This window comes from Monodon monoceros, unplaced genomic scaffold (genome assembly GCF_005190385.1).
Source record: "Monodon monoceros isolate NGI ecotype Baffin Bay Population unplaced genomic scaffold, NGI_Narwhal_1 Super_Scaffold_7, whole genome shotgun sequence".
In the NCBI taxonomy this organism is placed as follows: Eukaryota; Metazoa; Chordata; class Mammalia; order Artiodactyla; family Monodontidae; genus Monodon; species Monodon monoceros.
This window is the reverse complement of record NW_021703784.1, coordinates 38160582-38177582: the sequence shown is the minus strand read 5'-3', so window position 1 is coordinate 38177582 and position 17001 is coordinate 38160582. Positions and strand designations below refer to the sequence as shown.

Genomic DNA, 17001 nt, shown 5'->3' with positions numbered 1-17001 from the left:
TTAAAAATAGTCATCTTATGTATATTATGCTTTTAAATAAAAATACTGTGCTTTTTAATAATTTAATGACTTTTAAATAACTCTTCCTATTCCCCAAAGGATCACCTTAGTCTAGTGAAGGAGGCCAACAAAAACAATTAAACATGAAAATTTGAATTTTAAATATTATAAAAGGGAAAAAAGTCAGGATGCTAAGATGGGGATTATCACTGGGAGGACAAGGTTGCTACTTTATGGAGTGATTAGGGAAGGGCTGGGAAGAAAGGCCAACACCACATAAGTACAAGAGCTAGAAGAGGTCTAGCTTCTAAAAAGAATTCCTAGTGTGGCCAATGAAATAGATGGTGGCATGCAGAACATATAACTGGAACAAAAAAGCCAAGACATAAAAAAATCCAGGGCATTAGAAGGTTGACCTACTTGGGTGTCAAAGCACTGAGAACACTGACAAAATTGGAAGGTAGGCAAGTAAGAAAATTGAGGGAATGGAGAAGGCAGTTTAGCCAGTTGGCAATTAGCTTCAAGGGTGTTTGCAGGCAGGAAAGGAAGCAAGGAGAACAGTGACTTGCCCTCCACCCCTTCTGCCCTAAAGCCCATAAGAGGCCACGAGAGAACTTCGTGGGACACAGTAACCTCAGGGGCCACTCAGTTTCACTGAGGGTTAGAGAGTACAGGCAGCATTTAGAGACTGATGAAATGAGGGAATTTGCTAACTAAAAAGAGCTCTAGAGTATACAGAGCTGGGGTGAGAGGAGTGGGTGGAGGGTAGAGACAGTCCAGTTAAGGAAAACAGAACAGGATGAGATGAGAGTTTGGGAGAAAATGGATGTCTGAAGCAGTTTGCTTCTGGCAGTGACTGAGGCATAATGGGATCTGTCCTTAGTCTGAAAGTAGGAGGATCAAACATTTTCTGCAGATATGATCCCTAACGTTACAGTGATTAAAATACCTGTTAGTAGTTTTTAAAAAAAGCATATTCCACTTCCTGCTCTATCACTTGCAAAATCAGACATAATTCCTTGATCGCATTTTCCACATCTCTAAAATATAGATAACCACGATGCTTTTCTACTTGTTGGCGAAATTATGAAAATTGGGCAAAGACTATAAGCTTCCTAGAGAAAGTATTTAAATAAACCATCCATCATAATTATTCTTTAAAAAACATACACAAAGAGAAAAGAAGTAAATAAGATTTTCTAAGGCTTCTATTATACTAGTCACTCAAAAAATAATAAAAACTATGTAGAAGCTACAGTGTGAAATTTTTTCTCAATTTCTCTTGCGGTACTTTAAGGTTGGTTTAACATGAAGTATAATTTTTATAATACTCTATACACTACAAAATCAATAAAACTATTGCATCCATAAAACAAATCAAACTGAACTTAATCCAAGGAAAACACAAAAAATAGCCTTTGAATGCACTCTAAAAATAGTTTTCCATTCATATGGAATAAAGCCTAGCAAAAACAAGCTTTTACCTACTGGACACTAAATAAGTTGAAGATAGTGAAGCTGACAAAGGAAATTTTCTGAGCATTGTAAATGATAGCTCTAGATTAGCACTAATAAAAATATCATGTGAGCTACTAAAACAGGCTAAATATGTAATTTTAAATTTTTTAGTAGCCATATTAAAACAAGTAAAAGAAACAGGTGAAATTAATTTTAAGATATTTTATTTAACCCAAAATACCAAAGGTATTTTACATTTTTTTCTAAGTCTTTGAACTCTGATGTGTATTTTATACTTATAGCATATCTCAATTCAGACTAGCCACATTTCAAGTGCCCAGTATCTACATGATTACTGTATTGGGCAGTGAAACTTTAGAACTTTCAAAGACTTCCAAGATATCAAAATGCAGTTTTTCTAATTACTTGATAAATGCTAATGTTCAGGATTTTTATCTGAGTCTAAAAGAAAGAAAAAATAAACAATAAATAGATACTAAAGGAAAAATATTTTTTCACCAAAACTGCTATTAAAAATAAGTATCAAGGACTATTGGTGCTTATAAAATACTAAAAAATTTCTACCAAAACCTTCTATCATTTTTTTAAGTCACCCATAAGGAATAATTAGATTTGCCTCACTTTTCCCCAAACAGCAGCAAAGTTAACTCCAGAATTTGATTTCCTAGCTGCTTAAACATTTAAACATTTATTGACATAAATAGTAAAATAAAACCATCTTACCTAAGCCATATAGAGCAATTTTTGTGCTTCCTTTTTGAAGCAAAACCGGACTAATGTCTATCTTCTCCACAGACATTGAACGTCCAAAGTGATTTACAAATCCAGCACAACTTAAAATATCCAGGGCGCAGAGCGAGTCTGCCTATGGACAATATTTTCAAATAATATAAATGTATATCTAAAAATAAGTAATCTGCATATCATTTATTACTTATTAAAAGTATATTTTATATAGTAGTTACAAAAACCTAGATTAGGATAATGTCTTCTCAAAACAAAATTACAATAGTAAAAGTATTCGCTATCCTTTTTCTATTACAAGTGACCCACTGCGACTGGAATCACATGCTAAATGCAAAGTTAACATTTCATCAAAACTTATGATGTCTTGTCCACTAAAAAATAAAAAACAGCCATGAAATCAGTGCCTTGTCATATTAAGCAGACCTCTTAAGAGGTGAGAAAAAAAAGACTAGCTAAGTAGTGATTTATAATACATTAATGACCAGATAAAACAAAAAGGTATTTTGAGATTATTTTAGGAGCCCTATTATTAAAGATCTTCCTCGACTTACAATGGGTTTAGGTCCCAATAAATCCATTGTAAACTGAAAATACCGTTAAGTCAAAAATGCAGTTAAAGCACCTAACCTACTGAAAATTATAGCTTGGCCTAGCTTACTTTAAACATGTGCAGAACACGTACATTAGCCTACAGTTGGGCAAAGGTATAAATACTTTTACAATAAAGTATGGAGTATCTTGTGTAATATACTGAATAATGTACTGTAAGTGAAAAACAGGATGGCTGTATGAGTACAGAATGGCTGTAAGTGTAGCAGCTGTTTACCCTCGTGACCTTGTGGCTGATCTGGAGCTGTGCCTCGCTGCCTTTGCCCAGCATCACACGAAAGTATCTTCCCACGTATCGTTAGCCCAAAAAAGATACTCAAAATTCAAACTTCAAAGTGCAACTTCTACTGAATGTATATCCATTTCGCACCACTGTAGAGTTGAAAAATCTAAGGTCGAACCCTCATAAACTAGGGACGGTCTGTACTTTCATATCAAACAGAAAATAAGATGTTCTAATTTAGATTTAAAACTGTTCATGAAACCCTCATTTCCTACAGGTGAGATTTATGTGATAAGAGATACAAAAGCCCTTGGTAAACTGTAAAGCATTATACAAATGTTAGGTGTTTATTCCTCCTCCTGGTTACTTATTGTTAACCTTGGCACTTATGAAATAAATGTGTATGTCACATGCCATTTATTATTCCAGATTTTTAAAAATTATCAGAAAAGCAGTATAAAAGCTTCTATGAATGATAAAATGTCAATTTGAACTTTTGACTCAATTTGACTACAAATTGCTGGGAAGAAGTGAAAGAATGCTTTCCAAAGACAAACTAAACTGATCGTTTCTAAAATTTCAACAAACTAAGAACCCAATAATTACCCCCGTAGGATCATCATGATTGCCATGAATACTAAACACAGGAATTGAAATGTTGAGATTGCTATCTTCGTAGTTCACCCATGGAAACCTTAAAAGAAAAGAAAGAAAGAAAAGTTTCTGTAAGAGACAAAAGCTGTTTCCCCGTTATCCTCCTCCAAAAAATTAATACAGTTATAGGCAAACTGGATGATCTAAGCTGGCAAATGACCACTAGTTTGGAGCTTTAAAAAGATAAAATCCTAGGCAGCAGTTCATTTCAATTCAAGTTTCAAAAGTTCTCAAAGTACTACACTTTAAAAGAAAACCATACAAATATATGATGCTTATGAATTGTATGAGAGATCTGAATATCTGATTAACAGGAAATAGGCTTTCAAAATTCTGAAAGCCTTTATAAAAGGTTTTTATTTGTAGAAGCGGGAGGGGAAATACATCTACTCTGGAATCCAAAAGACCTGGATTAAAAACTCCAGCTCTATCACTTACTACTTGGATGACTTAAAGTTTCCCACCCACTCTTGCTCCTAGTCACCAAGATTCTCTCCTCAGAGGCAAATAACATTAGGAATTTCTAGTGTATCTGTGCAAAAATATCTTATACCTGTAAAGCAAATAAATACATCTTCCTTCTTAAACAAATGGTAGCACAATATAGATTTCTGGCCCCTGCCTTTATCACTTTACATACTTTATAAATCATTCCATATCAGTAGATAAAGAGCTTCCTTGTGATTTTTTTAGCTGGACACTGCATGGATTATTATAATGTGTTTACGTAGTTACCTATCAATGGACATTTAGACTATTTCCAGCCTTTTGTTTTACAAATATTGTTACAGTGAGTAATCTTGTACAAAGTTGCCCTTGCGAGAGTATAGGAAACTATCTAGAAGGAAACTGTCAGGTCAAAAGGAACGCGTGCATCTGTAAATTTGATAACTACTGCCAATTTCCCTCCACAGAGGTTGTATGATTTACTCATAGTACAATGGCAATCCATGAGACTAATTCCCCCTACTCCACCAAGATACTGGGTGGGCCAAAAGGTTCATTCAGTTTTTTCCCTAAGATGGCTCTAGTAGCGCATAGTTGTCTTTAACTCCATTTGAAACAATTTTGTTAGATTGTATGTGACAGCTGTCATATCAGGGGGCATTTAAAAAAAAAGACTTATGAAAATTGGTGAAGGTTTGTGTAGTCATTTTAATACTGAAGATGGAAGGAAAAAAAGCAACATTTTTGGCATGTTATGCTTTATTATTTTAAGAAAGGTAAAAACGCAACCGAAATTCAAAAAAAAAGATTTGTGCAGTGTGTGAAGAAGGCGCTGTGATTGATCGAACATGTCAAAAGTGGTTTGAGATGTTTCGTGCTGGAGATTTCTCACTGGACGATGCTCCCTGGTCAGGCAGACCAGTTGAAGTTGAGCGATTAGAGACATTAACTGGGAACAATCAACGTTATACCACGTGGGAGATAGCCGACATACTCAAAATATCCAAAACAAGCATTGAAAATCATTTGCACCAGCTTGGTTATGTTCATCGCTTTGATGTTTGGGTTCCACATAAGTTAAGCGAAAAAAGCCCTCTTGACCGTATTTCTGCATGTGATTCTCTACTTAAATGTAATGAAAAGTTCCATTTTTAAAACAAATTGTGATGGGCAATGACAAGTGGATATGTACAATAACGTGGAAGGGAAGAAATTGTGGGGCAAGCAAAATGAACCACCACCAACCACACCAAAGGCCGGTCTTCATCCAAAGGTGATGTGTGTATGGTGGGATTGGAAGGGAGTCCTCTATTATGAGCTCCTTCTGGAAAACCAAACGATTAATTCCAACAAGTACTACTCCCAACTGGACCAACTGAAAGCAGCACTGGACGAAAAGCATCCAGAATTAGTCAAGAGAAAACGCATACTCTTCCATCAGGATAACACAAGACCGCATGTTGCTTTGATGACCAGGCAAAAACCGTTACAGCTTGGCTGGAAGTTCTGATTCATCTGCCATATTCACTAGACACTGCATATTTGGATTTCCATTTATTTAGATCTTTACAAAATTCTCTTAATGGAAAAAATTTCAATTCCCTGGAGACTGCAAAAGGCACCTGGAACAGTTATTTGCTCAAAAAGATAAAAAGTTTTGGGAAGATGGAATTATGAAGTTGCCTGAAAAACGGCAGAAGGTAGTGGAACAAAAGGATGAACACATTGTTCAATAAAGTTCTTGGTGAAAATGAAAAATGTGTCTTTTATTTTTACTTAAAAACCGAAGGCACTTTTTGGCCAACCCAATACATTATCAAGCTTTTTCAATCTATGCCAGTGGTTCTAAACCCTAGCTGCATGTTAGAATTTTCTAGGAATATTTGAAGATCCACCAACGTCCAAGACACTCTCAGAGAGATTAAATGACCTGGAGACTGGGCATCAGTATTTTTTAAGATTCTTAGGTAATGATAATGTGCACCCAGGACTGAGAATTACTGATCCATATCAATCTTATAGGAGAAAAATATATCAGTATACTTTATTTTGCATCTTTCATATTCTTTTAGTATGTTAAAATGCTACTTTATTTCCTTTTCTATGAACTATGTCCATATTCTTTACCTAATTTTTATTAAGTCATGGATTTTTTTTTTAATTGACTTGAAAGAACTACTTAACTATTAACTATTGGGAAAATTAGACCGTAATTTGCCATGAGTTGCAAATATTCTTCCTGGTTGAACCCAGACTTTTGACTTCGCTTTGGGAGGCTCTTGCCATGCAGAAATTTACTTTTACAAAGACAAACATATCAATCTTTTTTTTTTTTATGGATTCTGTTTGTGTTAACACTTAGAAAAGTCTTTTTCACATCCAGATCTTTTTTTAAAATGTCTAACAGTTTCTTCTAGTTCTTTTATTAAATAAACTATATTTTTTGTGGAGATATGAGATACCACCTTTATCAAATACTAAATTCCCACATGTATTGTGGCTATTTCTGGAATTGCTATACTCTTCCACTTATCTGCCTATCAATTCATGAGTCATACCACTTTTTAAATTATTGTAGCATTATAATATACTTTCTTTTTTCCAGCTTTATTGTGATATAATTGACATGTAACATTGTATAACTTTAAGGTATACAATGTGTTGATTTGATACACTCATATTTTGTAAAATGATAACCACTATAGCTTACTTACCACTTTAAGCTTCACACACACCTAGCTTAACAGCTGCATCATGTCACATAACTGCCATTTCTTTTTCGTAATGAGAATATTTAAGATCTGCTCTCTTAGAAACTTTCAAGTATAAAATACAATATTACTAACTATAACCACTATGCTGTACATTAGATCCTGAGAACTTATTCATTTTTAAACTGAAAATTATATATTTTTTTGATCAACATCTCCCCCTTTCCCCCAACTCCCTCCTCCTGGTAACCACCATTCTAGTCTCCATTTATATGAGTTCAGCTTTTTCAGATTCCATATACTGTATAAGTGATATCACACAGTATTTGTCTCTTTGTCTGACTTATTTTACTTAGCATAAAGCCCTCAAGGTCCATCCATGTTGTCTCAAATGAAAGGATGTCCTTTCTCATGGCTGAATATATATATATATACATGGCTGTGTGTGTGCATATATATCTGCACACACACATACATATATCACAACTTTATCCCTTCTTCCACTGATGGACACTTATGTTGTTGCCATATCTTGGCCATTGTGAATAATGCTGCAATGAATGTGGGAATGCAGATTACCTCTTTGAGATCCCATTTTCATTTCTTTTGGATATACACCCAGAGGTAGGATTGCTGGATCACATAATAATTCTATCTTTAATTTGGGGAGGAACCTCCACAGTGTTCTCCATAGTGGCTGCACAAATTTACATTCCCGCCAACAGTGCACAAGGGTTCCCTTTTCTCCACACCCTCTCCAACACTTGTTCTCCCTTATCTTTTTGATGACAGACATCCTAACAGGTGTGAGTGAGGTGATACCTCATTGTGGTTTTGATATGCATTTCCCTGATGATTAGTGATGTTGAGCACCTTTTCATGTACCTGTTGGTTGTTCTATTTTTGTGAAAAATGCCATTGGAATTTTGATAGGGATTGAACTGAGCTACTCACTACTTAGTAGTCTTCTTTTCTCAGAGTTTCCCTATCTTTTTTTTTTTTTTTTTTTGGTCTATTTTTTACATGAACTAGTAAACCAGAGGGAAAATTATCCAAAATATAGTACAAAGAGATAAAGTTATAGGGAATATTAAGAAGTGGGTAAAATATAAATAATTTTCAGAAAGAAAAAGAATAGGAAACAGAAAACATACTGGATAAGAATTTTCCAAAATTGCTGCAAAAAAAATTCTTAGTTTGAAATGCATGTAGCCCAAACAGGATAAATAGAACTAAATCCACAACTAAATATGTCACAGTAAGACTGCAAAATGCTAAGGGCAATGAGAAAAACTTAATGGTTACCTGAGTGCTTTCTTTATGCCAGCTATTATTCTAAGCAATTTTCTTATTAACTCAACTACTCCTAACAACAATTCTGTAAGATTAGCACTATTCTTTTCCCATCTTATAATAATGAAACTAAGGCAGGGCAAATCCAGGATTTGACCTCAGACAGTCTTATATCAGAATCCATGCTTTTAAGCACTATGTTATACTGGTTTTCCAGCAACTAAAATGATAGCAAGACTCCTCAAAAGCACCTAAAAATAAGAGTTTACTGACAGGCAGTGAAAAACTACTGAAAACTGTACTTCAGAAAGGAAACTGAATCTAGACAAAAGGAATGAAACATAAGAAACAGCAATAGTAAGCAAAGAAATAGGTAAACACATCTATGGGGTGGGTGAAGCAGTTTAAAAATAATAAAGTTTTAGATTTGAATAGAAGACGGGTAAAGACTGATCAGAATTCTTAAAAACAAGGACATATGTTAAAAATTACAAGAATCTTTTAAAATCCAATTATATACTCAGCCAAATTATCAATCCGAAGTTAAAAATAGCCATTTTCTTACCTAAAAAAATCTCCAAAAATTTACCTCCCAATATAAACTCATTTTTAAAATATATATATACAAATAGATAAGAAATAAATATAGCTATGTCTGTTTTCAGGGGTTACTTTATATATATATATTTTATTTATTTTACATTTACATGTATACATGTGTGTATGTCTGTGTGTGTGTGTGTGTGTGTGTGTGTGTGTGTGTATTTAAGCTCTGTGCACTGAGAGAGCCTAGAAGCAGTGACAAGACAATAGCCATGTGCATGACTAGCATCCAGATTCTAGCTTCCAAAAGGAACCAAGACTCCTTGAAGAAATGGATGAGTCTAAAGCTAGGGAAAAGAAAATACAAAATTAGCCTGGAGCATCTTACAGAGCCAAAAAGGGGGGAAAAAAGATGACGCCATGTTGAAAGGACCCAAGAGGTGGTCTGAAAGAGTGCCCAATGGCTAAAGCTGGAACAATTTATTTGAGCAAAATAGATTATAATAGTATTAAATTACAATTCAAAGGAAAAAAATGAGTTCATACTGATATAAACAATTGAATAAATTCCTACTGATATAGACAATTGAATAAATAAATAAACAAATGGGGGACAAGGGACAAATCTTTACAGAACTATTCCAATTAATAAATGCAGAAAGAATGTGGGAAATGTTTAGAAAATCACCATTAGGACACCACAGTTAAAACTGCTGTAGGCAAGAGCCACTGACGAGTGCTAAAATTATTGGACAAACTTTAAAGAGAAACAGAATAGTTGCACAGCCTCCCCTAAAATATTTACCAATTACTGTAGTGGTTTTAACACGCCCATAAATTCTTTGATACTCTTTGCTCTCTCCAGGAAGTGAAACGTAATGCCCTCTCTTCGAGTGTGGGCTGGACTTAGCTACTCTCTTCTAACAAACAGTATATGGAAAGGGAAAAATAGTAACTTGACAGTGGAGAAACCTGCAAGACACCGTCTTAACCAAGTGACCAAGGTTAACCTCACCAGTGCAGGCCATGTTGATAGCATGTACTCCTTACATACTGAGAAGGGCACTTCACCTATAAAGAATATTCTTTCCCCAAACCAATAACCCTAGTCTAATCACGAGAAGAACCCAAGTTGAGAGACATTCTACAAAATATCTGACCAGTACAATTCAAAAGTGTCAGTGTCTGTCTGGAAAAGACTGGCATAGGCGAAAGGAGATTTTGAGACCATTTCAACTAAATGCAATGTGGTATCCTGTACGATGTTTAAGAAAAAACAGAGTACCTTTATGACATGGGGTTCTAGGTGAATATTGTAAATAAGTCCCCAAAGCACAAATATTAAAGAAGAAAAATAACGTGTTTGACTATGAACATCAAAATTAAATATTTCTGTCATCAAAAGGCCCTGTAAACAAAGTCAAAAGACAATCCACTGATTGGGAAAAAATACATGCCTAGCAAAGGCTTAATATCTAGAAATAACTCCTGCAAATTCAACAGGAAAAGACAAAAATATCCCAATTTTTAAAATGGACAAAGGATATGAACAGAAGAGATACCAAATGTACAAAAAAATTTGAGAAGTTACTCATCTCACTATTAATTAGGGAAATAGAATTTAATATAACAATGTACAGAAAATTCAAAGAACTACATTTACCAAGGAAATAGCTTATAGTAAAGGTAAAATGGCTAATTGTTACTGTGTTCATGTGTCTTATACAGAAAATATTATATATTATACATACATGTAATATTAAAATATCATAAGGAAACATTCATTTAAGCATTTACATATACTTACTTACTAAAACCGAAGTTGACCGACTGATCGCTGATAATTTCAAACTGTACAGGACGATCCCCCATGCAATATTTTCTTAATAACTCGAGGCAGTTATGTACTGTTTTTCTTGAGGGTTTATTTTCATGAAAAAGATCACCCCCTAACAAAATGAAATCCACCTAATCAACAGAAAATAGTGTGAAAATTAGTATGCTTTATAGGTAAAATTTTTAAAACTATAGCACAAAGAGATAGAAAAAAAATCTTGTAAAAGATACAATTATGTGTGGAGATTTAAAGCTTCATATTTTGTTTAGCTAAAGGGCCTTTCAATCTGGTTATTAATATGACTTCAGCTTAGGTTCCTAGACCACCTTCAAAAAGGCCATCTTCAAATTACTACACCTAGTTTCTAATTCACACTACCCAAAGTGATCATACTTCTTTTTTTAAAGTTATCCAAATCAAACATAAACTTAGCACTTTAATAAAACCTATGGAAGGGATAGCAGATTCAATCCAAATTATTCACTTGATTCATTCAACAATTATTTAGAGTCCCTACAGGCACTGGCAGCTAAGGAAATAGCCATCTACAAAATATATCATGTCCTTGCCCTCATTAAATACAGACAGCGTGCCATACCCTATACTGAGTGTGATAAATAAAATAGGATCCCTATCCTAAATATGTTCAAAATCTAATGGGAGAGACAAACTGCTAAGCATCTAAATGTAAGTCAGACTCTGACACGCACTACAACAGATATATAGACAAACCAGGAGTAGAGATGACATTACAATTAATTCCAACTGAGAGGAGGAAATTCACCTGAGGACAACATCTGGGAAGAATGGGCTAACATGGTGGCATCTGAGTTGCACCATGAAGGATAAACGAGATTTCGAGGAAGAACATTCAGGAACAACCAGAGAGAAGGGAAATCACACAGAAAGAAAGTCCAACACACTTTCAAAAGTGTACAATCTACTTAAAGAAACTTGATTAAGTTCTTAATTATACAAAAGAACCCAGCAATACAGATCGTCATGGGCTACAGTAGTGAGGGCAGCAGGATATGTCACCACAAAATGGACCACTGTGGCAATGGGGACTGTTTTGAGCTGAAGGCAATTAAGACCCAGCAGAGTCAGAAAAAGCTTTTTTACCTCTCTCTAAACTGCCTAAAAGAATCTGGATAGGGGGCATGTACCAGGAAGAGAGCTATTACTAGAGACAATTTCTGATATCAGAAAGACATCGCATGGCATGGCAAACACCTGTTTACCAAACATGTGCTCGTCTCATCTTCCTGTGCATTGCCTTCCTCCCCTTTAAAGCCCCAGACTCCTTAGCTCAGGATGGCAGATAAGCCTCAATTACTTCACTGCTGAGGAGTCTCATACTTTTGTGGGGCTCCCATACATATGAAATTTATTTTTACCCTATTAATCTGTCTTACATCAACTTGATTATTAGACCAGCCAGGGAACTTAGAAGGGAAGAAGGAAAAGATTTCTGCCCTGACAACAGTCAGAGAGACTTCAATAAAAATGTGGGATTTAAGCCAGGTCTTCAAAACTAAATGTGATTTGAGTAAAGGGAGAAAATGATCATAATCCAAGGCATAGAAGAAACAAAACAAAAACAACAAAGCAAACAAACATTTTTACAGGGGAGGGGAAAGAGAAATAGTTGTTTAAATGATATAGTTTCCCTTTTACCAGACGAAAAGAGTTCTGGAGGTTGGTCACTCAACCATGCAAATGTGCTTAACACTACTCAATTGCACCCTTAAAAATGGTTAGGATGGTAAGTTTTATGGTATGTGTATTTTACCACAAACAAAAAAAAAATTTTTTTTAATATTTTTAAAAACTGGTTTGTGACTCCAGGGATCACTGAGAACACAACTTGCTTCTGTGGTATTCCTGCCCAAAGTGAATCTACTCATGAGAAAACGTCGGACATCTCCAACTGAGGAATATTCTGCAAAAGTAACTACCCTGGACTCTTCAAAAGTGTCAGGGTCATGAAAGACAAGGCAGACAGATGAAACATCCCAGATTACAAGAGACTAAAGAGACATGACAACTAAATGCAAAATGTAATCCTGGATTGGCAACTGGACACCACTGACCTGCCCCCAAACTGCTATGACAGACTTTGTCGAGACAACTGGCAGCATCTTAGAATTACATGATCGTACTGGATCAACATAATTCCCTGGTTTTGATAAGTGCACTGTGGTTACATATGTAATTTACTCTCAAATGGTTCAGAAAAAGTGTGTGGGGCTTCCCTCGTGGTTGAGAGTCCGCCTGCTCATGCAGGGGACACGGGTTCGTGCCCCGGTCCGGGAAGATCCCACATGCCGCGGAGCGGCTGGGCCCGTGAGCCATGGCCACTGAGCCTGCGCGTCCGGAGCCTGTGCTCCGCAACGGGAGAGGCCACAACAGTGAGAGGCCCGCGTACCGCAAAAAAAAAAAAAAAAAAAAGTGTGTGTGTATTTATGAAGAGAGAGGATAAATCAAATGTAGTAGTAAAGTGTAGGAAAATCTCGGTGAAGGGTAAGGAATTATTTGTACTATTCTTGCAATGTTTATGTAAGATTGATATTGTTTCAACATTAAAAGTTAAAAAAAAAAAAATTCCAAAGAACTAGAGAGTAGAAATAAGGCTGGTTAGATGGCACAGGCCCACAAAATAGAGAACCTAAAAATCGGGAAGAATTTAGATTTCAATAAGAAGAAATAATAAACACAAATGATGGGGGGAAGTAAACATGCATTTGGAAGTACCAGTATGGGGCTGTAGGTGGGAGGGGGCAGTTAAGATTAAAGGATGCAGGGAGGGGAAACAGGAGGAAATGAAGGGAAGGAAAGGACAAGGTAAAGAAAAAAAAAAAAAGCTCGCGCTCAGGGAAAGAAATACTTCAGCATCTAAGAGTTAGAAAAGAAAGGACAGAGGATTCTCTGACAGGAAACAGGCCTTCTTTGACTGCAAATTTCTCTGCCCTCAGGGTAAAAGGAGACTCATTTATAAGAGTGCCTACTGGGCTTCCCTGGTGGCGCAGTGGTTGAGAGTCCGCCTGCCGATGCAGGGGACGCGGGTTCGTGCCCCGATCCGTGAGGATCCCACATGCCGCGGAGCGGCTGGGCCCGTGAGCCATGGCCGCTGAGCCTGCGCGTCCGGAACCTCTGCTCCGCGACAGGAGAGGCCGCAACAGTGAGAAGCCCTCGTACCGCAAAAAAAAGAGTGCCTACTGCTTGCCAGATCCTTTCTAGGTACTAGGATACACATGAGCAAACAAAAAAGATTTTTCATTCTCATGGAGTTCACCTTCTAGTAAAGAAGATAATACACACGTAAATAATTCAATAAATTATTTCAGATGGTGCTATAAAAAAAAATAAATGAGTAATGTGGTAAGAGTGTTTGGAGACATCAGGTAAGACCTCCCCCAAAAAGGTAAAACTTGAATTGAGAACTGAGAAGTCAACCCTGGCAAGATCAAGGTGCTCTGAGCAGGAAGAGAACCACACATGCAGAGGTACCAGAGTAGAACAAACATCTCTGTATGGATGAAGCACAAACTAACCAGGCAGAGTGGAAGGAGATGAAGTCTCCTGGCAGGGGCCAGATCACACTGAACCTTGTAGTTTAATTTTTATTCTAGATTCAGTGGAAGGCCACTTAGATTATAAGCAGCAGAGTGACATGATCTGACATGATTTTTGTAAGTTCACTTTGGCTGCTATGCTGAATACTGTAGGGGGAAAGAATGGAAGTAAAAAAACCTAAGGGGAGCTACTGCAGTCCAGCAAAATATGACAAAAGGTTTGGACTAAGTTTACAGACATGAAGGTAGAAAACAGTAGAGAGGTTCCACTTGTATACATTTGGGAATAAGAACCAAAGGACTTGTAGAAAAACTGAAGAGAACTCTGAGGAGAAGTCAAGGTTGAAGTTTGCAAGTCCCCAGAATTTATATTTATTCCCCAGCTGTCTTTTGGGCTCGAGATGGACATTTCAACTGTCTGCTGGAATGTTTCCTTGAATGTCCTATTGGAATCTCCAACTCAAATGGTCTCCATCAGAATTCATCACCTTCCCACATTAGGAAGGATGTTATAAGGAAGTATGAAAATAAGGAAGAAATCTTCCTTACTTAAAACCTACTTCTATTATTGGTACCACCATCCACCCAAACATAATACACTCCAGAGTCACCGTCATCCCCTTCTCCCTCATCCCCACCCCCTACGACTGACTAACCAATCAAAGTATCCAAATCCTCTCTTTGTATTATCTCCTGCATTCACTTCCTCCTTTCCATTCCATGGCACCACTTTTAAAAAGCCTCCAACTTATCTTGCCTTCATGCTGTACTCTGTTGCCAGAAGACTTTCTATTAAACGGGGTACAAACTCCTCAATCTGGTATTTGAAGCTCTTGATGCAGCTCAAACCACATTTCTAGTCTTTCAGTGCGCTTTCTAACACGCGACCTACCAGTGAGCCAAACAGCTGCTGTACCCCTAATGGACCAATCATCTCGCCTCTTGTGCCCTTCCTACTGCTTCACGGGAGGTGTACACTCTCTTTGCTCTTCACTCATTAAAAGCCTACCATCCTTCTAAGCCCAAGTTAAATGCCACTTCATTCACCTCATCTTGCTATCCTCATCTAAATGTGATCTCTTCTACCTCCAAACTCCCAGGAAATGCTGTTTATAACCTTATGGCTCTTGCATCTGAGCATCTTTGACATTTATCATATCTCACATACTGACTTGCTTGCTGCATGTTCTTTGAAAGCAGAAACTATGACAGTCATCTTTACATTTCAAATAGAAACTGCCACGGGATGCTGCACTCAGTAAACACTGTAAATATTTGTAAATTTTTACAGACTATTTACAAAAGTAGCTCCTACTTGAATTCAGGGAATAAAGCACACAAAATCTGCTTTGGGCTTTCAGTATACTGATATTTAAGCAGGCAGTGTGAGCACATGGGCCTATAAAACAAACCTCTATCTTTAAAAGGAAAAAGAGCAAGTTGAGTAAGGGAACTTGGTAGAAATCGCAAAAATGCAAACTAAACTCACATCATTTTCCTGGGCAAGTCTTAAAATTTCATCAAGTGTTACAAACGTATCATTTCCTCTGACGGCATCTTTTTCCATAAATCCCAGATGAATATCTGTTGCAACTAAGATTTTAAATGTATTTTCATCATCGCTGTATTTAAAAAGAAGAAACACGTCAATATAATTCATTAAAAGGATGTTCAAGCAAACTGAAACCTAAATCTATAAAATAATAGCAGTTATGACGTAAAATCATTTTTCTAGCCCTAAACTAGGTCCAAAAATTTGAAGCATTCAACAGACCATTAATGTCACAGTTTTCTTACCACTAATACAAAGCAGAACAAATGTACACACATTTTTAAAAGGTTTTGTAACTGCTTCAGAAATGTATAACCTCATTACAACCAGTTTCATAAACTGATATGTAACCTGGATTTGAAAGCTTGGTTGTTTTCCTGCTCTGTTCTACAGCAAAAATCCAAGAGGATTTGATCCCAGTATCTAAACTTGCTATTTATCTACTTTGCACTTTCCCAGGAAAATTAGAATTAACTGGTTAATTTTAAAAGCCCTTCCCCTTACTTTATAAGTAGATTTTTATCCTAATAAACTAGTAACTTACATCCAGGCCCCTGAAGAAGTTTGCTCTCCATACAAAGTTAGTTTTTCACTAATGACTTTGGCCAAGTAACAAAACTAATTTACAATGCCATTTAAGTTTGGTAATATTCAAAAGTACTTTCGTGTGAAGCAGCAATATGATAGTTATTAATTCTCTCTTAAACTTAATATAACTTTTAATTGTCTTTAAAATATTTTGGTATCCCTGATCTCATCTCAACTCCCACACATAAACAGGTTAAGTATTGTTATCTCTGAAAAACTAGAAAGCTATATACAGGGAAATTAACTGATTTATCATGAAACAACATGGTAGAAATGGAACTAAAACCCGGTATTAACACTCAGGCTGTTTTCACTAAACCATACGAACTTCAAAAAAAATTTATATATATATCTCCAAAATTCAAATCTTTATACAAAAGAGAATTTTCCAGAAAAGATTTCTCTTCATAAACTTCAAAATGATATGAACAGTTCTGATTGCTATATACATACGGGTAAGTCAGAATACTTTCAGATTACTACCCAGACTTCCATAGCAATTTGTAAGGTATTTTCCCTTGAGGTCTCTCACTTAAATATGAGAATTAATCTGAGAGTCTTTTTTTTTTTTTTTTTTTTTTTTGCTTCGTTGGGGCTTCGTTGCTGTGCGCCAGCTTTCTCTAGTTAAGGAGAGCAGGGACTACTCCTCGTTGCGGTGCACAGGCTTCTCATTGCGTTGGCTTCTCTTGTTGCAGAGCACGGGGTGTAGGCACGGGGGCTTCAGTAGTTGTGGCACGTGCACT

The 17001-nt window shown here is 36.2% G+C and overlaps 1 protein-coding gene across 2 annotated transcripts in view; it reads right to left on the bottom strand.

Moving 5' to 3' along the window:
- Positions 1-17001, bottom strand: part of MRE11 (MRE11 homolog, double strand break repair nuclease) — a 73212-nt gene that overhangs the window by 54003 nt on the left and 2208 nt on the right. For both annotated transcript variants that reach the window (XR_003791506.1, XM_029208711.1), the window contains exons 3-6: positions 15608-15740; positions 10514-10674; positions 3665-3752; positions 2203-2344 (exon numbers count right to left, since the gene is read on the bottom strand). Coding sequence is in view for 1 of the 2 variants with exons in the window: in XM_029208711.1 (XP_029064544.1) it covers positions 2203-2344; positions 3665-3752; positions 10514-10674; positions 15608-15740 (524 nt within the window). In the remaining variant the exon portion in view is untranslated. The remainder of the gene's footprint in view (positions 1-2202; positions 2345-3664; positions 3753-10513; positions 10675-15607; positions 15741-17001) is intronic.